The sequence below is a fragment of the Phyllostomus hastatus genome, unplaced genomic scaffold (assembly GCF_019186645.2).
Source record: "Phyllostomus hastatus isolate PE091 unplaced genomic scaffold, TTU_PhHast_1.1 phas_contig_150, whole genome shotgun sequence".
In the NCBI taxonomy this organism is placed as follows: Eukaryota; Metazoa; Chordata; class Mammalia; order Chiroptera; family Phyllostomidae; genus Phyllostomus; species Phyllostomus hastatus.
In genome coordinates, this window is record NW_025333611.1 from 35,179,847 (window position 1) to 35,203,298 (window position 23,452).

The following is a 23,452-nucleotide window of genomic DNA, read 5'->3' on the forward strand; positions in this document are numbered from 1 at the left end:
GTGCATGATCTTGTGATATTGAAGTCTCCTGATTGCCAATGAATGATAAAAAATGCTTACTTCATTTCCAGTTAGGATCATAGTCTACCTTCCTGAAAGTTTATAATTTATTGTTATAATTTCTAGCTAACTGGGGTCTTGTATTCAATTAACCAAAACCCTTAATCAGCCAATATTTGAAAATACAGTCCCCATAGTGCCCAAGTCAGTTGAGTCCTGAAGCTTCTCTTTTCTTAGATAAATCTCTATGGTTCCTTCAGCTTTTCCATAAATGGGGTGACTATTCTGGTTGTTCTGGGAATATGTCTTAGTTTGTTGGCATCTCAAAGTATGGGACCCAGAACTGAACAGGAAAGTCCAACATGTTTATCATGAAAGCTCATGGAGCTACATGGTAGGCAGAATAATGGCCTCCAAAATCCTAGGAACTTCTGAATATGTTCCTTATATGACAAAAAGGACTTTGCAGATGTGATTAAATTAAGGATTTTGAGATGGAATGATTATCCTGGATTGTCTGGTGGGCCCAAGATAATCACAAGGATCTTTGTAATTGGAAGAAGGAAGCAGAGTTAGTGAGGGGCTTGAAGATGCCCTGCTTCTGGCTTTGAAGGTGGAGGAAGGAGCCACAAGCCAAGGAATGAATGTGGCCTCTAGAAGCTGGACAGGGTAAGGGAACCATTCTCCTCTAGTAGAGCCTCTAGAAGGAATGCAGCCCTGCTGTTACCATAATTTTAGCTCAGTAAAATCCAATTTGGACTTCTGACTCTCAGAATGCCATCTTCTTGTAGTCTCTTCCATCTTCAAAGCTAGCAGTACAGCACCTTCAATCTTAGACTTCCATTATCCTATCTCCTTCTTTGACTCTCATTCTCCTGTATTGCTTTTCCCTTATATGAGCCCCTGTGATTTTATTGGCCCCACCTGGAAAATCTAGGCATCTCTGCACCTCCAAGATCCTTACCTTGATTGCATCAGCAAATCCTTTTTACCATGTAAAGTAACATACTCATAGGTTTTAGAGATAAGAACAAGATCATCTATATGATATGATAGTAGCTTGGATTAGGGTAATGGAGTAGAGGTGAGAAGTGATTAGATTCATGAAATGTGCTGAAATTACAGACAGAAGAGTTAAGGATTATTTCAAGGCTTTTGGCTTGAACAATTCAATGAATGGTGTTATAGTAGATATAGAATGCTGCAGGAGGAGTCTTTTTGTTTGATTGTTGTTAAGGACAAAGTAAAAATAAATTTGAACTTAGTAACCCCACTTCTGGGAATATATCCTAAGAATCCTGAAACACAAACCAGAAAGAATATATGCACCCCTATGTTCATAGCAGCATTATTTACAGTAGCCAAGATCTGGAAAGAGCCTAAATGCCCATCAGTAGATAAGTGGATGAAAAAGATTTGGTACATTTACACAATGGAATACTACGTGGCTGGAAAAAGAAGGAACTCTTACCTTTTGCAACATTATATTGGCACCTAAGTTACACAGCTCCACTGTAAGTCAACTGATTTTGATAATTTTGGTGTGGATATGTGACAAAATTAACATGATTCTAAAACTTTTATATAATTTACAGGCATTATTTAGATTTCACCAATTGTCCCAGTAATGCCTTTGATAACAAAAATAACAAATGGGACACTTTTGACATCAAAGGGATCAATGGACTATCAGTAAATTTTGTCAAGACAAAGTGGTAAAATATGGTCACATATGGGTAGTGGGGAGGTATAGTTCATTTGTCTTAATAAAGACACTTGCAGATGGTTAGCTAGAGAAAAGGGCTAAGAACAGAATCCATTGAGAAGCTTGGAATAGGAGGAGGCCCATTGTGAAGGAGAAATAGCATCCAAAGAGTTTGAAGAGTGCAGTACTGCTGACACGAGAGTATGGTCAACAGTGGCCAACGATGCCAAGAGCTCTAGTAGGATGAGAACTAGAATTACTTATAGGATTTTGTAAGTGCAAGTCCTCAGTGATTTTGACAAAAGGGAAATGGGCTCAAAAAAGAAAGATGAGAAAGTGTTCACAATAAATAGAAACAATCTCAAAAATCAGCAAAGACATGGAAGATTTGTGGTTAAGAAATGTTTTGGTCCTGTAAGGTAGGGCATTTGGCATTATGTTGATTATTGCTGGGGAGGTTCACACAATACTGATGCCTGGGTCTCACAAGCAGAGTCTTATTGAATAGATCTGGGGTGTGGCCAGGTTCGCGGGATTTTTTTAAAAGCTCCCCAAATGACTTGAATGTGCAGTCCAGGTTGAGAACCACTGCTAGAGGGAGGGGGGGAAATAATGCAAGAAAGGCTTACGTGCTGGACCCAAGACCTACTGTAGATGAGAAATGAGTGTCACAGGGTCTCACCCAGCAAACAGGGCCAGCACTGCTTGAACTATCAAATCTTTTCATTTACAGTATCTAATTTTTCCTACAAGGGTCCAGAAAGCAAAAGAAGATCGGCTTCTACCACTAACTCCACTCCCTCAGAGACAAGAAAGGAACAAAGAAAAACGAACTCAGTATGGCTCCTTGGAGCCTTGGTTCAAGAACCCCTCTCCAGAACCCGGCTGCTTCCTCCGTCTCCCCTGCGCCCGCCGCGCCCCGCCGCAGCCGCAGCTCCGTTTGCCAGTGCGCAGGCGCAGCAGGACCAGCTCCTCCAAGCGATCAGCGGTCCCAGCGCAGGCTTCGTCTCGCGCTCCCGCCCTCTGCCCGCCCCCCCTTCTCCCCCCTCCCCCAAGCTTCTCCCCCGGCCGCTTTGCGGAAGGGAGGCCGCTATGGCAGATGAAATCGCCAAAGCTCAGGCCGCTCGGCCTGGTGGCGACACGATCTTCGGGAAGATCATTCGCAAGGAAATCCCAGCCAAAATCATTTTTGAGGATGACCAGGTAGGCACCGGGCGTCACCTCGCTCGTGGGCTCAGGCTGGGTGGCCACGCGTGGGAACGCCCGTTCCCCACCGAGGGTAGAGAAGGGTCGAGCAGCGCCGCGGGGAAGGGAAGGGACCGGACCCGGCCGACCTGTGCGGCCTCTGCCGCGGGCCCCCAGCCTGCGGCCTGCCGGCGCGTGCCGGCGCTCCGGTTACGCGTTATCAGCCCGGGCGCGGGCCAGGCCGCCGGGCGCCGCAGGGCCTGCGTCGCGGGTCTTTGCGCCTGTGAAGGGCGCGCCGGGTCTGCGGCGTGGGCGACCGCCTGCTCCGCGGCTGCCTCGGACCTCGCCTTTGTCAGGAATCTCACAATCTCGCCAACGCTCTGCCTGACAGGGCGAAACCCGATCGCGCCCTGACTCAGGCCCAATCTCCGCGATCTCCCGCGCACGCTGCCCGGCGATCCCCGGATCCTCTCCGAGCCTGTGGCGCTGGAGGGCCGAGGGCACGCGCTTCGGGGGCGGTTGGGGGGGGGGGTGCGGGCGCGGGCCGGTTCGTCACCCCCACTCGACCCCCACCTCTCTACTTTGGCTACGAACTTTGAACTAAATGGGCCTGCTTAGGGGATTTGCTTTTCTTTCGCCCCGCCCAGGACAAATGGTTCCTTTTATATTTGGCAGGAAGCAATTTTGTGCCAAGAGACTGAGAATGTAGTTCTTGTTGACCTCACCATAGGTGAAATTCAGTTTTAGAGAGGCCGACTTGATGTGACTTTCAGACATCTCGTGTGAAATATTTAATGGGCCGTTGTATTTCTGGGTTTGGGTCTCAGATAAAGCGTGGCAGGAGTTTGGTTGATTAACATGGAAAACATTCTGTAAACTTTGTTAAATTTAAGAAATTTGGAAAATAAGGGAAACATTCCTTTTAAACTACTAGGAGCGTTCTTAGACTCAAATTGTTAATTCCTCGAGGTGAATGAAATACTTTTGTTAATACTTAGGGAAGTTGTTTTGAAGAGTGCACATTTCTTTTGAAATAATTTCAGTTGCTTTTTATAAATGATCGTTGAAACACTGGCCTTTGAACCACCGTAGTCCCAACAGTGTAACAGCATGGGGCAATCTAAATGATACAGCATTCTATATGAAATACCCAATAGAATTACTCCTGAGACAGGTAAGCAGGATGGGTTCTAAGCAGCTTCCACCTTCAGTAGGGAACAAGAGATACAAAAACATTCATGTGGTATGTCATTTGTCTACATGCTATCTTCATTTCTACAAAAGAAAATAAGTACATTTCTTAAACCATTGAGTAAAATTGGAAGAAGTTGGTATTTATATAAATATAAAACTGATTATTGCAGTAAAGGAAAAAAGCCAGATATTACACAAGCAAGGGCTCCTGACCTAGGGAAGGTGAGGAGAGGCATCAGAGAAGGTATCCTTTTGGCAAGGAATAGCAGTTTAAGTTAGACCAAAGCTGGGGTGAGGGGGGAAGAGGATCATTGCCCTGGAGGAAACCACTTGAAAAAGCACTGAGGGTAAGAGGGATGAACCGTGTGGCTTGAGCTTCAAGAGCTGTATGAGATCAAACTGGAAAGGCAGACAATGGTTTGTCCACATTAATTTATACTAATCCTTTGGATCTGTTTAAATGTTGCTACCTCGAAGTTGCTACGCCCAATCTAAATCAGGTTTTTCTCTGATAGTCATTTATTTTACTTTTGTTCTGTAACATGTAGGATCTAAAGTCAGTCTTCCCATTAGACTGTAAGTTCCATGAAAAGGACCAGGGAACCACATGCATTTGGGTACATTACTGATTTCCTAGCATTTACTAGTGTCTCCCATGGGGTTAGTGTGAAAGAGTAAGTTTAGCTTACAAGATGATATATTCACTAAACTTTGATTTTTTCCCTCTCCTCTTTAGTGTCTTGCTTTTCATGACATTTCCCCGCAAGCACCAACGCATTTTCTGGTGATACCCAAGAAGCATATATCCCAGATTTCTGTAGCAGAAGATGCTGACGAAAGTGTAAGTGAAGTTACTAGCACAAATTTTATTTTCTTGCTTTTTGAATCGGGAGACTAAATTTTGATCTTAAATGGATGTTACATATTCGTTTTACCAGGGGCATTACTAAAGAAAGCAAAATCATTAGGGCTTCAATACTAATTACAAGTAGTTTGATTTTTAAAAAAGGAGATATACTTGACATGTTGGTTTTAAGTATACAACATAATGATTGAATATATGTATATATTATGAAATGATCACCATAGTAATTCAAGTTAATGTCCATCATCACAAATTCTTAAGCAGAAAGGGTTCCACATAACGATCAGTTGATGAGACTCATTTTTCCTCAAGTGGCATATCATATCAGGGAGGGTTTATAAATTCTTCTATTAACACTGTTAGAGGGAAAAATAATTATTTGGATTTACCAGGAGGTACAGGCCTCAATGAAAATATTTTCCTAATGCTCTTTGTGGTAGGTTGTATAATTGCTCATAAAAATTGATAATTCTTTAGGGTGCATTATACCTGCTGCCTCACTGATGTCAGGACTGGTGATATGACTTGATTTGGCCAATGAAATGATACATGTCTTCTGCATGGAAACTAAGAACTAGTACCTGCTTTGCCATGTTCTCTCTTCCCTCTGCCACTGTGGTCCTGTAGTGGCTGCTCCATCATCCTGGGTTTCAAAGTGAAAAAGATGTAGAAATAAAGCCTGTCCAACTTGCGATGAACATGTAGTGAACACAAGACATGTTTCTTTGTTTTGAGCCAGACTTTGGGGTGCTCTGTTACCACAGCATAACCAAACCTATCCTGATTGATACACTGTCCCATAACGAGAGAGCAAGATGTCTTGCTTTATTGAGAACACTTAAAAATTATTTATTATTTTTAATTTTTTAAAAGATTTTATTTATTTTTAGAGAGGGAAGGGAGGGAGAAAGAGAGAGAGAAACATCTATGTGCGGTTGCTAGGGGCCGTGGCCTGCAACCCAGGCATGTACCCTGAATGGGAATCGAAGCTGTGATGCTTTGGTTCACAGCCTGCACTCAATCCAGTGAGCTACGCCAGCCAGGGCAAAAATTATTTTTATTGAGAAATAGATATGTTTCTAATCTTTTGATTGGAATTAGTAATAAATAAATATCTAATCTTACTGGGTTTTTATTAAAAGTTATATTGTATTAGGATTAAAAGAGTTTCCAAATATTTCCATAGAGGAGAATTTTTAAAATCTCCCTTTTATTAATTTTTTATTGTATTTTTTCCATTACTCCATACTCTCTTAAACCACCCTCTCTCCCCCCAGAGTCACCACAAAGGAGTTTTAACCTGGCAGTTTTTGTAACTTAATATTTCACCTTGGTAGTTATGATTTAATGTCTAGAAGTTATAAATCACCGGTGCTTAAGACACTTTTTTTTCTTTTCCAGCTTCTTGGACATTTAATGATTGTTGGCAAGAAATGTGCCGCTGACCTGGGCCTGAAGAAGGGTTACCGAATGGTAGTGAACGAAGGCTCCGATGGGGGGCAGTCTGTCTATCACGTTCACCTTCACGTTCTTGGAGGTCGGCAGATGAACTGGCCTCCTGGCTAAGCATGTTTTAGGGATAATTTTCCCTACTGCAGGCAATGGTCAGTTTTACAAGTTAAACAGTATGCTTTTGCCTGTGTATGGAGAGATTGAGGAAATAATTTCTAAAACCCACATATAATAAAAGACATTGTTGCATGTTCTGAATTCTGTATTTGATTTATTGTTCTGAAAATATATCTGCTGGGATGTATGAAGGTGGTGATCATAACTTGGGAGGTTTTTTGTTTTTTCTCCCTTAAGTTGATAACTCAACATATGTACATTGGTATAATGGTGTGACCATCTTTGATGACAAGTTACAAAATTTCATAAATTTAGCTTTAGCTTTGAAATATCCTTTCAGTCCTAGAGAAGATTTTCTAGTCCAGTTTTCTTATTTTCTAAGAACAAAGGAATATGTGATGTGACTGAAGCACAAACAGTTTGGGGTTTAGAAATAATGTTGTCCAGCCCATACCTTTCCCCTGGACTGCTGGGATGATTTTGGAAAGGATGAAGGTAGATGAGTCACAGACTTTTGATGACCACGTGAAGCCATGCATGGTTATTTCCTTGTTACCGAAACTCTGGCTGCGAATTTATTATAAGGCCTTGGAAACCTGTTAGAATTAACTTCAAATTGAAAACTCGCTGTTTTGAATGGGTTACGTTCACACCAACAAAAATACTTGAGTTGTGCGCGAATCTGGCTGTGTGGAATTAGGGGGGAATCTCAGGGTCTGGGTGCTCCCTGCGTAGCCTGACAACCAAGCTTTCTTTTCAGTCTTGCCAGGTACCCTCGCCTGTCTGAAGGCCACTGTGGCAGGGTTTGATGTGTGCAATTGAAAATTGTTTTTCTTAGTAATTTTTAAATTTGTTAGTGATTTTTAAAATATTATTGGGGGATTAGGAAACTTGGCCGTTTATACCTTACAAATAATTTTTTCTCAGTCATTTTTGGTTTAAGGTGTTTAAAGTATTTATATAGTTAATGTATAAATTTTTATTTTATATTTTAAAAAGACTTTCCCACCCCAGGAGGATTGCTAAAAATTATTATTTTTCTCCCTAATACTTGTATGGCTTTATGTACTTTTATGACTTTTTTTAAGTGGGGGAAGTTCTGGGAAAAGTTTTGGAGGGGTTTGTGCCACTGTAAAGAAGGTAATGAAAGAAGCATTTGTATTGTGTGTTAGAGGGTTGAGTCAGCTTTTTAGGCATACTTCCCACTAACTTCATCAAACCAGTGCTAATAAATCACGTAGACAGCTGCTAATTTGTCTTCCTGGTTGTGTCTGACTTTTCTGTCTAAAATGGTTCTGAGACAAAATTTTCAACATGTGAAGGGGTTGGGGCTTCTACAGAGTACCAAGTTATTTTCCAGACATTAGCTGGGTGTCTTACAGTTCAACTCTGTTCTGACTCTTTGCCCAGAGATGGCATGGGATTCCATGGGTTAAGGGTTCAGTCCTACAACACTTCCGGCTTCCGTTGCCAGATAAGAGTCCAGGTTGTTATCAGTGCTTTGACCAATGGGCTGTAAAGCAGAGCTTCCTAAAACTCCTTCCTCTACTGGGAATAACTTTCGAGAGGAGCTCATAGAACTGAGACAGTTCCTCCCATCAAAAAGAGGGGAAGGGAAAATGCCAAAAAAGTTACGTTGCAAAATTATGTCCCTTTTTTGAAGGAGCTTTTCCAGACATGTCACACCACCTATTTATATATCATTGGCCACCTAAATCTGTAAGAAAAGCCAGATACCTTGCCACCCAGAAGGGAATGAAAGTGGAGTAGATATTGAGAGACAAGTTGCAGTCTCTGCTTTGTCACTGCTTGGAGCTATTCACGGATCGGGAAAAGCAGCCAGGCATTCTTGTACTTCACCTAACTGCTGGAAAAGATTGCTCCCAGTCACCATAATTTGTCTGTATTCACTCTTCACCACTGCCTCAAGACCAGGAGGCATTTTGTTGACCACTATAATCAGTGAATAATAGTAGTGGGTGTAACTTTAATTCCAACTAAAGGTCCTTCCTTTACTCCTTTCTGGTGCTCTATCATACTAATTACAAAACACCTTTTTCCATTCATAATGCCATACGAAATAGTGACTGAATTTTAAAAAGCCTTTTTCTTATGGCATGGGTTTTAGTTAAAGATAAAAAAGTGGTTAAGCCTTTCTCAAATATGTACTGTAAGTATGCCAAGAGTTGGTATCAGTCCTCTACGTATCAATCAGTCCTTCATTCATCTGTAAAGAGAGAAAACGAAAGCACCTGCTGAGTACTTCTGGTCAAGACAGGTAAACACAGCTTGCTTCCTTGCACAACAACTTCAAAAGTACAGCTAAGCTATAAACAACCACGACTCAGAACTGTCAGAAATCAAGTTGAATGGAAGTCTGACAGCTATGGAATTAAAAAAAAACAACAAAAAGACCCCACATCCATCCAGAGTGGTAGGAGGGGCATAGATGCAGTAGAGGCTGGTCCCACATCCAAGTGTGGTGGATAAAAATTCGGGAGGGATATCTTGGGAGTGAGGAGTCCAAGCCCCACACCAGGCCCCCCAGCCCAGGGTTCCAGTGCCAGGAAGATACGTCCCCATAACTTCTGGCTGTGAAAACCAGTGGGGATTGAGTTGGTGGAAGAAACTTCTGGAGTCCCATGCAGTTCCTCTTAAAGACCCTACACATGGACTTACTCAGATTCACTCCCACTGAGTTTCAGCACTGGGGTAGCAGCTTGAAAGCCACCATGGCATACAAGGAGGACCTGAAGTGTGTGGCATCAAGACAAGAGCTAGGGAAGAACTTTCTCTCAGACAGAAAGGCAGGCAAGGCCATTGTTCCTTTCCTAAACCCTCCCCGGACACAGTCACAGAGTTGGCAGGTGGTGCCATCTACGAGACTCCATCAGCCTGGCTAACACTGTTTGCCCCACTGGGGATTCCCTGAGACTCTGTCGCACCCAGCTTACAGGCCCACCCAAGCTGTTAACAGTGACTTTTCCATATGAATGACTGGTCTTGGCTCATGCTTCACAACTTCCTAAAATCTCTCAAACAAGCTACAGCTGGCCTCGGTGAGAACCCAGGTGCTACACCTCTTGCTAAGTGGCCCTTGGCCTGGCTCCAGTAGCAGTCACCCTAGATTCACGGCTTGGCTTTACCTGTGAATCTCCCAGCCCAGCACAAGTAGCAACCATCTCAGGTTGCTTTATAGTTCGGGCAGGGTGGCCCTGGGCAAAACACAAGTGGGTGCTGACCCTGGCCTGCACCACATGAGCTGACACTGGCCTGCAGGAAGGCAGTGTGGGGAAATGGGTAAAGAGGTGAGGAGACTTAAGAAGCACAACTAGGTAGTTACAGAATAGCCATGGGGATGTAAAGTACAGTACAGGAAATGGAGTAGCTGAAGAAATTATACACACGTCCATGGACGTGAACCATGGTGTGGGGATTGCCTGAGGGAGTGGGGGGGTGCTGAGTGGAGGGGGGCAAAGAGGACAAGTTTGTGACAACTGTAATAGCACAATCAATAAATATAATTAAATAAGAAGGAGTAAGCACCTGCTGCTGATGATAATTTCTTCTTGAATTGCTTTCTATGCTATATAGGATCCTTTAATAAAGACATTTTTGCCTATAATAGCTCATTAAGTTTTCTCCCTGAATATATTTATTATAATTATAGTCAGTTCTATAAGCTTCTCAAAAATAGTGTGACTTGCATATCCATTTGTTTGTTTAGAGTAAATGCTGATGTTTCTATAGCTGGTTTCTTCTCTGTTTCACACTGAACATTTTTTTTTTTTGCATTTGTCCTAGAGAAAATGCAATTGGTCTAACATGGATTCATTGTACTTTGTGTGACTATGACCTGAAACCTTGGGTGGTTATTTTTTTAAATATTCAAGAGCATTGATTTATACCTTAGAGTAAAATCCACCTTTTAAAATTGTACATCTCAGTAAGTTTTTACAAATGTACATAGTCATGAATCCAACACCAATCCAGATACACCCTAGTTTAGTCTTTCCGAAAAGACTTGTTAGGAGGCCAGTTTATAATCCATGCAAGTGGTGATGGTAGCCTGGACCAGTAGGAGTGATGGAGTTGATAGGCAATCAGACTCAGCAGGTACTCAGCAAGGTGAAGCTGGCAGGATTTGCCAATGGGTAAGATATGGGGTATGAGGCTAGAGAGGAGTCAAGAATTTACTATTTCTCAAGGTTCTGTGGACTGATGGGGCAGTCTCTGTGGCTTTTGCCTGAGCGTGGTCATGTCACTGTGGTCTGTTGAAGGCTGAAGGGTCCAAGTGGACCCCATTCAGATGGCTCACGACTGGCACTGGCAGTCAGCTGGGGGCCCTTTGATCTCCTCCGTGTGACCCCTTACTCTCCTTTAGGTTAGATCAGCTTACACGGTGGTCACAAAGTAATAAACCACCCCACACTTAGTTTTAAACAATTACAATATGTTATTTCTTATGACTGTGTGTGTTGATTGGGCAGCTCTGCTTCTCTCATCTGGACTCACTCATGCAGGCTAGAAGGAGCGGATCTGGCTGGGACAACTGGGACGGCCTGGCTTCTTTCCATGTTGACTTCAACCCCAAGCTTCTTAATGGTTTAAGAAGAACTGCCCACTCAACACACAAATAGTTGAAGGTTCTCAGGGAAGCATTTCAAGAAAGTAAATCAGATATTGCAAGGCCCCTGCAGGCCTAGGATTCAGAACTCAAATAATATCACTTCCACCACAGGTTGTTGGTCAAAGCAAGTTAAAAGGCTGGTCTAGACTCAAGGGTTTGGAGAAACAGACCTCACTGATGCATGGGGAAGGGGGAAAGTCCCGTTGCAAAGGGGCGCGCATGCTAGAAGGGGAGGAAGATGCAGCTGTGAAACAGTTTGCCCCACCACCATCCTGCTGACTCAGCTACTTTCTCTCCTGTTGCCATTTAAGACTTGTTGCTTCTTATTCCCTAAGAGAAGACAAGGACTCCTAAGGGATTAACTTGGGGCCAGATCTCCTTATAAACTACAGAAGAGCCTATGAAGGGCTGGTCAGTTTTCATTGTGGTGAGGCAACCCTCTATCCATGGTAGCCGATGTGTGTGATCTCACAGACTCTTAACAGAAAGGACAGTGGGAGTGGCAGGTCCTCTGAAGCATTATACAGGCACCTGGCTTTCTGGTACAGTGCACCTGAAGAAAGTTATTGTGTATATAAATATCGGGCTATAATTAAGTATGCAAGAAATATACCTCTTAGATTTTCTTTATTTGTTGTATTAAATATTTATTTATTTGTGGAGAGAGGGAAGGGAGGGAGAAAGAGAGGGAGAGAAACATCAATGTGTGGTTGCCTCTCATACACCCCCTACTGGAGACCTGGCCTGCAACCCAGGCATGTGCCCTGACTGGGAATCGAACCAGCGACCTTTTGGTTTGCAGGCCAGCACTCAGTTCACTGAGCCACCCCAGCCAGGGCTACCTCTTAGATTTTCTATAACAACTAATCTGTTTTGAGTCTGATCCACTAAGGTGAAGATTCTTAATTTTAGTCAGTTTAGAGTTTCCCCTCCAACCCCAGGGGCTGTACCTCATTTCTGGAGGGTCTTATACAGCACCATGGCATCAGGAGGGGCATCTGGGCCTCTTTGTCATTGGTCTCTACAGTCTACCTGGGACTTTTGTTATCTCACTTAATCCTTATTCTTTGATCCCTGTAGGTTGACATTTCATAATAGCAATCACCCTGATTATGATAGTAATTATAATAGTTTTATAATAGTGTGAATAGCAATTGCTATTTATTTAATGCCTGCTCTGAGGCAGGCACTGTGCGATTTGTGTTAGAGTACTACTCAAAACCCAGCAGCACAGTGCACCTCTATTACAACCTGTGGCGTTGCCCAGACTGCAGTATGTGTGATGGACACTTGTAATGATTGATGTTCACCCTTTGAACCCCCTTGGAATGTGGGGGATTCCCTGCCTCCCCAAAGAGAACTTGAAATGAACAGACACCTAATATTCTAGCTCCTCTGCCAGCTGGGATGTGGGCCCTTGTCTCAGGCTCTGCCGATCAGATGCACTCATCTGGGATTTTGAATTTGAAACTAATGACACAAAGGAACAAGGACAGTGGAGATTTCTTGCTGGTGTCAGTGACAGTAGCATCCAGTTGGCAGGCACAGCGGTGTCTGTGTTGCCAGCCGCTGGACCCGGCATTGAATACCAGGGATGACACCGGAGCAAGCTGCAAACCCTCTGTTCAGTGGCCTCGGCAGCTGCGCCCCAAGAGCCAGCTCCCTGGTTCTAATTTTGGCTGGGTATTATTTGCATGGCTTCTCTTGATTCTTGCCTAATTTCTCAGTTAATCTGTGAGCTACCCATTAAATACTGTTTCAAGAAATTAACTGTGGGAGAAATGTTTACCAGGAATGGTTGTAGGCAGCAGATCCTCAGGGCAAGGTGGTGGTGGTAGTGGAGGTGGGCAGGGTGGCTTTGAGCTGAGGTTAGTTATTTGGCCTGGTTTGCAATAATGGTCAGAAGATTTCAGCTAACACTGAGGAACTAGATTTTCTCAGCCCCTGGTAAGTAGTAGAAAAGAGCTAACTAAATAATTCCATGGATCACGTTTACTGATAGTCCAACTGAGGTCAAAACTTTGAGCTGCCAAGTGCTACTGCCATCAGTGTGCAGGGCAAGAGGACCTCAAGGACATGGAGGGGTTGTCGTTGCTTCCAATATTGCCGAATACCCTGAAGAAAGAACAGCAGGCGAAGACTTCTAAATTATTGGCTTAAATTATCAATGGAAACTTAAGGGCTCTTTTTGACTATGCTATAAATATTGATGAGATTATTTTTTTTCAGGAATAAGCTCTTGTCGCTGAAGAATTCAAACAGTTGTAAGCCTAACATAATGTTTGATCCTCGGTGTCGCCAAGTTTTAGTAGTTCAATTCATAGTCTGCCTGGTCTCTGATGAGGAAGTTAGGATATTGATCAGGAAAGAGTGGTGTCTGCATAAACGGACACAGCTACACTGGAGAATTTGGCTGACTGAGACCAGCCCAAATTCCAAACCGACTGAGCCTCCCCCGACAGCTGGGGCAGCGTCTCCTCTGGATTCTTGACGGCTTGAAGGCCCTTCTCAATCATTTCTCACACACTTCTGGTATTTTTCATGCCTCGCTCTACCAAAAGAAAAGGGGACTCTCTCACGACCAGTCCTCTCCCATTTATGCACCTCTTGCATTTCTTTCTCTGCAGTCATATTTGAAAATATCCCAGGTGATTCCAAATAGTATATTGGGACTATCCTCAGAAATGTAGAAACAGAAGTTACCAGGGAAACTGGCACTTTCTACTATTGACAGGATAGAGAAAGGCTGGAAATGCCCAAGAGTTACTGAGCTAAAAATAAATAAAAAAGATTAAAAAGTAGAGGCTAAAATCAAATACAAAGAGAACCAAATGAAAACAACTATGAGTAAATATTAAAAACATAAACACAAAGAAAATATAATTCAAGTTACTTCTGAACACAGCACATGGACTCATGTTGTCTGTACAATAAGTTCTAAGGACAAGGGAAACTGCAAAGAAATCCTGAACATTATTATCTCATGTGCTTGTTGGTGTTAACAATTGTTTAACTGTTTTTGAGAGTTATTGTAGGATAGAGCAAGTGGATAAAGATACTGGTGTGAATGAGAATCCAAGTTTTCATTGTGAGGAGAAGGGAATAAAGACATGGAACAGGGAAAGAAGAGAAAGAACCCATGAAGTTAAGAGTCACCAATATACACTGAGGATTAAGAAAACATCCTTGCCCTGGCTGGTGTGGCTCAGTGGATTGGGCGCCCCCCTGTGAACCACAGGGTTGCTCGTTAGATTCCTAGTCTGGGGCACATGCCTGGGTTGCAGGCCAGGTCCCCAGTAGGGGGCGCATGAGAGGCAAATGCATATTGATGTTTGTCTCTCTCCCACTCTCCCTCCGTCTAAAAATAAATAAAATCTTTAAAAAAAAAATTCCTAGCTTTGTCCACTTCAAAGGCCTAGTGACAGTAAACTCTACAGAAAACTCAGCTTTAGTTTTTAAATACCATCCTCAACTAAAAGGTTCCTTGAAGAAACGGCTGATCCTGGGTGTGGGTGGGGAACTGGAAGGCAAGTGTTGACTGTCTTCTTGCACCAGCAAACCAGGCAGTGGGAGTGCTCAGAGACTGATGAGGTCATGTCAAAAGGACACAGGAATTTGAATGGGGTCCATGTGGCCAAATTTGGGACAATTTCAACATAAGAATAATTAACAATGATCATAACACATGGACAAATAAATCTGTGAATATATATTGATTGGGGGAAAGAGAGAGAGAGGGGGAAGGAGGAAAGGAGAAAGAAGACAGGAGAAGAGAAAAAAAGAGAAGGGACAGAATTTTCTCATTTAAAATACAAGTGCCAACCAGTTAATGTAGAAGAAACAATCAAATAAAAAAAATCCACTGCCTTGCAACTCACAGTAAGTAATTGATTCAGGCAAGGATCATCAATGCATGCTAACACCACTGGGTGAAAAGTTTTGGGGGGACAGGGTTTCAAAATGTCTCTTTCAAATCACTTACTAATTACAAAAATGGTAAGTGTATGTTTACAATGAAGAAATTAGCACATTCAATATATGAACAAAAAATAGCATCACTTATAGGGATGCTATAAAGAAGTACAAAACACCATCTAGGTATTATTCTTGCCAGAAATATTTAATTTGAATCCGATAATGAGGAAGTGAAATCAGATAAATCCTCAAATGCAGAATGTGGGACATTTTATAAAGAATTGGGCTGAACTCTTTAAAAGAGTCAATGCCATAAAAAAATATCAGTATCACCACTGCACCAATGTCATAAACAACCACCAGAAAACAATGTTAGAACTCCTCTAGATTAAAAGATGTGAAAGAGACTTAATTCAATGTGTTTATAATGATTGGATCTTGGATTTAAAAACAGCCATAAACTACATTTCTGGGACATATTAGATGATATTAGTGAATTGTTAATTTACCGAGGTGGGTAATTGTGTTGAGGTTTTGTAGAAGAATATCTTTATTCTTAGGGGATGCATGCTGATGTATTTAGAGATAAAGTGAAGTATAAGCATGTCTGTAATTTACCCATTAACAGTCACTCCCTATTTGTCCTAGATTTGCTGATTCCCCAACTCTGGCAACCATGAATCTATTTTCCTTCTTTACAGATTGACCTATTATGGGCATTTCAAATAAACAGAATGATACATTATAGTCTTTTGTGACTGGCTTCTTTAATTTAGCATACAAATTACAGCTTCTGTCAATACTTCATCCCTTTTTACTGATCTACAATGTTTCACATGCCCTATTTTGTGCATCCATTCATCAGCAGATGGACATCTGGGTTGTTTCCACATTTGGCTATTATGAATAATGTTGCTATGAACATTTGCGGGCAAGTTTCTGTATAGATATATATGTTTTAATTTTTCTCAGGTATATACCTGGAAGTGGAATTGCCTATATTGGTTACTCAGTTGATCACATGGTTGGTCTAGGTATAACCTTTTTAGAAACTGCCAGATGTTTTCCAAAGCAGCTGATGATTTTCCAGGCAGCAGTGTGTCCGGGCTCCAGCTTCTCTACGTTCTCACCAACACTGCCTTTTCGGTTATAGTCGTCCTCGCGACGGGATCTCATGGTTTCAATTTATATTTCCCTGTAGCTGGGCATCCTTTCATGGGCTTATTGACCACTTACACATCTTTTTGAAGAAATGTCTATTTGGATCATTTGCCCATTTCAAAAATTGAATTGTCTTTTAATGACTGAGTTATAAGAGCTCTTTATATATTTTAGATACTAGACCCTTATTAGACATATGCAATACAAAATTGCATTGCAAAATCTCTATCTTTGAATCATCTTTTCCTTTCTGCATGGTACCTTTTGATGTACAAACATTTTAATTTTAATAATGCCCCAGTTACTTTTCTTTTGTCTCTATGTATTTTTGGTGTCATGTGTAAGAAATCATCACCTAATCAAGGTCACGTTTTACACCCATGTTTTCTTCTGAGTTTCGGATTTTTGCACTTACATTTAGGTCTTTGATCCATTTAAAGTTTTTTATATGGTATGAAGCCCCACTTGTTCTGCATACATCTATCCAGTTAGTCCAGTGCCATTTGTTGAAAAAGCTATTCCTTCCCCAGTTAATTGTCTTGGCGCCTTCCTCGGAAATCCGCTGACTGTGAAGGTGAGGACTTCTGTGTAGACTCAGTTCTGTTCCATTTGTCCACGTATCTGCCCTGACACCAGCGCCACACTGTCGTGACTACTGCAGCTTTGTAACAAGTTTTGACACTGGGAAGTGTGAGTCCTCCAACGTTCTTTTCCCAGATTGTTTTGGCTATCCTGATCCCTTGCATTTCTATATAATATTTTAAAACACACTTTATTTTCTAGAGCAGTTTTAGGTTCACAGCAAAACTGAATGAAAATTTCGCGTTCTGTACACCTCCTGCCCCCATTACGAACACCCGGAACTAGAGTGGTACATTTGTCACAGTGAACCTGACGTGTCATTATCACCCGAAGCCCACAGTTTACACTGGGGTTCACTGCTGGTGCTGAACATTCTAGGGGACTGGACAGATGTATCACGACATGTACCTGCCATTTCAATATCGTATAGAATAGTTTCACAAACCCTCTGTGCTCTGCCTTTTCATCCCTCCCTCCCCGCTACCCCTGGCAACCACTTGTCTTTTTACTGTCTCCATTTCAAAAGAGAAATAATTGGTAAATTGTATGCAGTTTCTCCTAGTATTTGCAATGGCATATTACAAAATGTATGCTGTCACTATTGTTTCTCTTATTTCCTCCTTACTGGGTGCATCTGTCCTGCTGTAAACAGCCGCAGCAGCTCCTGAAAATAAAACAGCCCTAAGACCATCACTGGCTATAAGACTGATGACAATCTTATTCTTGAGAGCAACAATTTATCCTTTCTAAAGTGTATTTTTGTCACATCACTTTAGACACTTATTTTTGGCCACATAGTATAGGAGCGCATTAGGCTTTTGCTCGACTGCATTTGTTATTCAATAAAACTGTTTTATGGAACACATTTTTGTTATTAAAGAAAATAAAGTAGGTTCCACTTCAAGAAGTCTTTCTCTGGATTTTTGTTAATGCTGTTAATTTTATTTTTATATCTGCTATAATAAGAAGGAATTGCATTGATTTTCCCATCTGAAGTTTAGGAAATGTTTCATTCCATTGTTTGTTTCCTATTAACTACTATTAAGCAGAGGACAAACGAATAAATTTTCTTTCTGTTGGAAATAACAGAGCAAGTTCTGCACGTAGTACAGTTGACCCCTGAACACTGTGAAGCTGGGGTGGAGGTATTAGGGCTGCCCCCCCCCACCCCAGTCGAAAATCTGTGTATAACTTTTGACTCCTCAAAACTTAACTACTAACAGCCTACTGTTGACTGGAAGCCTTACCAATGACATAAACAGTCATTTAATATGTACTTTGTATATTATATGTACCATGTACTGTATTCTTACAATGAAGCTAGAGAAAATATTAAGAAAATCATAAAAAATATTTACAGTGTTTATTGAACAAAAATCTGCATCTAATAAGTAGACCTGCACAGTTCAAACTGGTTCAAGGGTCAACTGTATATGTTTTGCAATTTACATATCTATGGAGCGTATCTACAGATGAATTCAGGGAAGGAAGATGGACATCAGAGTGTGCTCACATCTGCTAAATGGAGGACACAATCCTTCTAAAGATCAAGACATTGCGTGTCTTCAAGATTCAGCTCTTTGGCGTGGTTAGGGTTCTATACAGCTTTTGTTATCCATTCTTTTTAAATCCTAGTGAACAGCACGTCTCTTGGGAAAATATGAATTGCCTTGTACTGAGGTCTCCAGGAGGACCCCCAACAGCACCCTTCTTCTTTGCCTGAGTCTTGGACAAATGGAGGGAATAACACAAAGAGTAAATACAGAGGCCAGCGTTTTGATGACGTCTTTGTAATCGGAAGAGAGGAAGCTGGAGGACGGGGCCCTCAGTCTGCAGCCCTGTGTCTGTGCTAAGAATCGAGCCAGAATGGGAGAGATTTAACCCAGGGGGGTGGAGAGACAGGAGCAGCAGGGCATGTGAAAGAACAGCTAAGCTGAAAGTTGGCACTAGTGGTTATTCTTCATAGATTTACTGATCAGACTGACCATTCTACCTGCCTTGGGCGGAGTGAGAAAAGGGAAGAGTGTGCCTAGGAAAAAGCCCTCCTCCTGGGAGCAGAAGAAAGCAGGTGCATTCCCACCCCCAGCTCTTTTGTTTTTTTGGTCCATCGATTTGGCTGCTAAGCCTATGGTCAGCCTAGGGCTGCCCTCAGTTTTGTTTTGAGTCATGAAACTGCTCCTCTCAAACCAAGTACTTCTCTTCTGGGTGACGTCCAACAATGGATTGCTGAGGGAGTTTAGATTGGGCCCCAGAAGGCTCGGAAATGGGTGAGAAGGCACACTTATCGATCAACACCAAAGGTATTCCATTTCAAAGGCCGAACGTTCCCTATTTTTCATACCAAGCTATGACCCTCCCATCGCCCAGCATAGCGCATCAGAGGTTCTGCGTGAGGCTGAGTGAGAATATTAAGATACCCTAATAATAAAAACTCTGAAAATATGAACTGCATCAAGTATAAGTCTTTTCTCAACACTAAATTCTCAGGGAGAAATGACTGACTCAAGGTGAAGTCTTTCCGTAAATTTGAGGCTGGAGACAATTAGGTATGAAGAAATTAAAATCCAAAAACCAACATTTCTGGCTCGTGAGTTAAAACTCCAAAGTCTATGTTTCCTCCAGTCCAAAACCCACCTCCTCAAGTGTCTTTTCCTCCCTGGTTTTAGCCAGGAACTGGACGCTTCGGTGGGATTGGGGCTCCCTCTACAGCCGAGGTCTCAGCTGGCTCTCCTGGAAAATGTACACGCTTCGGAACTTCACCCACCACACCTGTGCAGACCCAGGTTTCTCCTGGGCCTCCCATTTTAAAGGTTCAAAGTGTTCACAGGCCCTCCCAGGCCCAAGTTTAGGAATGAGATGTCTCCACCTCAAGAGTGGGAAATGGAGGAAAGCCAGGCCCCCGACTTTGCCTCACTTCCAATGAACTCAGGGGTTGGGGTGGGGGGCGGGGGAGGCCCGCCGGGGCTGAGCGCTTTAAGCAGGAGAAAACCCACTGCCAAGAAAATCCCCACTCAGTCACGCCTCCCCTCTCAGAACCACCCTGCAGGCCAGGCCTCTGCCCTGTACCTCTGCACGAGTCAGAGTTCTCCAGAAAATCAGAGCTAATGGGAAAAATATAGAGATATGTATGAGGAGATTTATTATAGGAATTGACTCACCCTGGGCGGAGGCGGAGCGGGCTCCCATGATCTGAGATCTCCAGCACCAGGCAAGCCGGCTGTAAAAGTCAGTCCGCGGGTGCAGGCCGAGAACCAGGGCCCCTGCTGGGAGCCCCAGAGTCTGGAGGCTGGAGAATCCAGGGGCTCCGATGTCTGCTGTTCAAAGAAAGGCAAGAGAAGGTGGACATCCCAGCTCCAGAAGAGACAGAAACATTTCCCTTCCTCCACCCTTTGTTCTATCTGGGCGCTCAAAATGGATTGATTGGCTGATAGCTGTGCACTTTGGCTAGGGGAGACCGACCCTCTTTACCCATTCTGCTACTTCAAATGCTAATCTCTTCCAGCAACAGCCTCACGCATGCACCCAGAAGTAATGTTTTCCAGCTACCTGGGCCTCCCGTAGCTCAGCCAAGTAGACACACGTGTACATGAACCATCCCTCAGGGAGAACCAGCACAGGAGGACACTCCCTGGTCAGAATGCCACAACTTTGAAGTTTGTAGGTCACTGCTGGCGGTCGGTCAGTCCCACCCTCTCACAAGCACGGCACTCACAGGTAACCTAATTTTAATCCTGAGGACACCTGGGCCAACGGCTGCTGGTAAAGGCTTAGCAACGGGCTGGGGCTTGTGAGCAGAGAGCCCCTGTTTGTAGCATTTGCTGATTTTTGTGGTGTGAACACTCCTGCCAGGGCTGATTTCAAGCTGCCAACTGCACATTGAGTTTTGAGGGGTGATGTGCAGCCTAGCATTATATAGTGTTTCCACCGTACACACACAATATGCAAATAATCTCAAGAATACACCTGGCTGGTGAGGCTCAGTGGCTTGAGTGCTGGACTGTGAAGCAAAGGGCCACCAGTTTGATTCTCAGTCAGGGCACATGCCTGGGTGGGCCAGGTCTCCAGTAGGGGGTACACAAAAGACAACCACATATTGGTGTTTCTCTCCCTTTCTCTTTCGCTCCCTTCCCCTCTCTCTATAAATAAATAAATAAATAAATAAATAAATAAATAAATAAATATCTATAAAAAATCTCAAGAATACAGGTAATGGCAAATTGTGGTAGAATAATTAGAAAATGATGACTTTTGAGTATTGTTTAAAAGAATCCTTTTTATTTTGAAGTAATTGTAAACTCACAAGAAGTTGCAAAATAGCACAGAGAGGTTCTGTGCACCCATCACCCAGTGACCCCAGTGGTAACATCTTACGTAATTATCATACATGGGGTCAGAGCCAGGAAATTGAGATTGTATTACTTAAAAAAAACCCCACTTTTAAAAAAACTTTTAATTGTGATGAAGTACACATAGCATACAATTTACCATCTCAACCATTTTTAAGTGGTTACAGTCCAGTATTGTTAAGTATATTCACAGTGCCGTGTAAACAGCCCCCAGCATTTTTTCTTGCAAAACTGGAACTGTACCTATTGAATGTCTCTCCGTTCCTCCTCCCACCAGCCCACAGCAACCACCGTCCTACCTCCTGTGTCTGTGAGTTTGCCTCGGTGCCTCATGTCAGTGGAACCACACAGCATTTGCCGTTCTGTGTCTGTCTTATTTCACTTCGTATGATTTCCTCGAGATTTATTCGTGCTGTAGCATGTATCAGAATTCCCTTCCTTTCTAAGGCTGGACAATATTCCGTTGTGTGTCCACACCAAATTTTGTTTGTCCATTCACCTGCTGATGGACATTTGGGTTGCTTCCACCTTTTGGCTGTTGGGAATAATGCTGTTGTGAACCAACATGAGTGTTGACTTATTAATTGTTAAATTTGTGTAATTTTAATAATAGCTATATGGCTGACAAAATTCCTGAAAACTTAGTAACTGGCTACGGGACTGGCTCCACCGCACAGTGGATCGGGGTCACTTCGGGCACAGCAGTGGGCACAGCAGCAGGCAGAGCAGCGGGCACTGCTTGTGCCAAGCTACAGCAGAGGAGACGCGCAGCCAGTGTTTCCCCTTTGTTTTGTCCTCTCCCGCTGGCCCGCCTCCAGGCCGCGGCCACCATACCCTGCACAGACCGGTTCAAAACACTTCCCCATCAAGGATTTCTCAGTTTTCCTTCTCTACCTATTTGGGGTCGATCGTGGGAGGAGCCAGCGTTCCTAACAGTTTAACATCTCATTCTATGTTATCTGACATTTTGGCAATGTTTTCAGTAGTGAAGCGCACAGCAGAATGCCTGCCCCCTTTTACAGGAGTCGGACTTGCTAGTGCAGCGCTCCACACTCACTCCGGCCTTATCAGAAGAAGAGGGTGCATTTGTCCCTGGAGAGCATCTTTCTTGTTATCTCAGAGGCCTTGGTGGGGGTTTGGATAGGCTGCCTTGTCTCCTCCATCCACAGTGATTTCCCCTCTAGGCTACCACCAGTCTCTGCAGGGAGCGAACCGTTCCTGGGGGCTGGTGGACTGCTTTCATTTCCCTGAACACCCAACAGGCTGCAGAATTTCTGCTTCCACTGCGAGTGGGGATCATGGCCCTGCCTTAGGAAGTAATAGTGATCCTACGCAAATAGGGTAAAGACAGCCTTATTTGGTTCATGGTTGGTAGTGGAGTGTTAACCTTTCCAGAGGTGTGTTTCTTTCTCAAGTGCGAACTACACTCAGAAGTCCTGGCCACAGGACAACTACACTTTCGGTGAGTGCTATTCCAAAACATCAGTCATGCACTTTGGGGACTCATTCGATTTCATTTAGGCAACACATTAAAAAGTTCAAAAATCTGACAGGAAGTTGTTGTTCATCTCTATTTTTCTGCAGGGAAGAAGCTGAAAAACGTAGCATCTCTGAGGTGTGAGTGAGAGACTAAATAGAGGGGGAAGGCTCCAGAAGACAGGACCACTGGCCAGCCTGTGTGACCCAGGACATCCGGGGACATGCCACCTGTGCAGCCCAAGTCCCTGAAGTGCTCTGGAGGCTGCACGCCCAGCCAGCTGGCCATGGACACATTCCCCCTGCTTTCCTTAGGGGCTCTGGCAGTTTGGGGACAAGGGAACGTCACTCCCCCCACTTCTGACTCGGTACCTTTGCCTGTCGTTCGAGTAAGACTGCCAAGTGCATGTGTCCTGTGCTTCTCCTGCTGGTTACAGAGCTGCATCACCAGTGATACTTGACCATTTACTTAATTAATGAATACATTTATCTTGAGACTCCTACCCCTTTTGTCTACCAACAATGTGTTACTCTCCACAGGGAAGAGATACCACTTCCTATTCAATAAGCACGGAGCAGCTCTTGGACAGGAAGTCCTACATTCCAGAATATTAGTTGGGTATATTAGGGAAAAAAAACCCAGAGATGAATTTCAGCAAGGGTGTTTTTTTTTTTCTTCCTTGCATTGTTTGCAAGGGAGTTTTGCTTGCAGAAGTACCGACTCACTAAACCGAGAGAACAAACTACCGGTAGCTCAATACATGGCAGTCAACAATTCTAATTAGATAAAAGTTCCTGCGTTTTGGTGAAGGAAGCCAGGATGT

The 23,452-nt window shown here is 43.2% G+C and overlaps 1 protein-coding gene across 1 annotated transcript; it reads left to right on the forward strand.

Moving 5' to 3' along the window:
* Positions 1–2,733: 2,733 nt before the first annotated feature.
* HINT1 (histidine triad nucleotide binding protein 1) lies at positions 2,734–6,659 on the forward strand. Its single transcript, XM_045823800.1, has 3 exons — positions 2,734–2,908; positions 4,821–4,925; positions 6,351–6,659. Exons 1-3 carry the CDS (start codon positions 2,798–2,800, stop codon positions 6,513–6,515), a joined length of 381 nt encoding a protein of 126 aa, XP_045679756.1. The 5' UTR covers positions 2,734–2,797; the 3' UTR covers positions 6,516–6,659.
* The last annotated feature ends 16,793 nt before the right edge of the window (positions 6,660–23,452 follow it).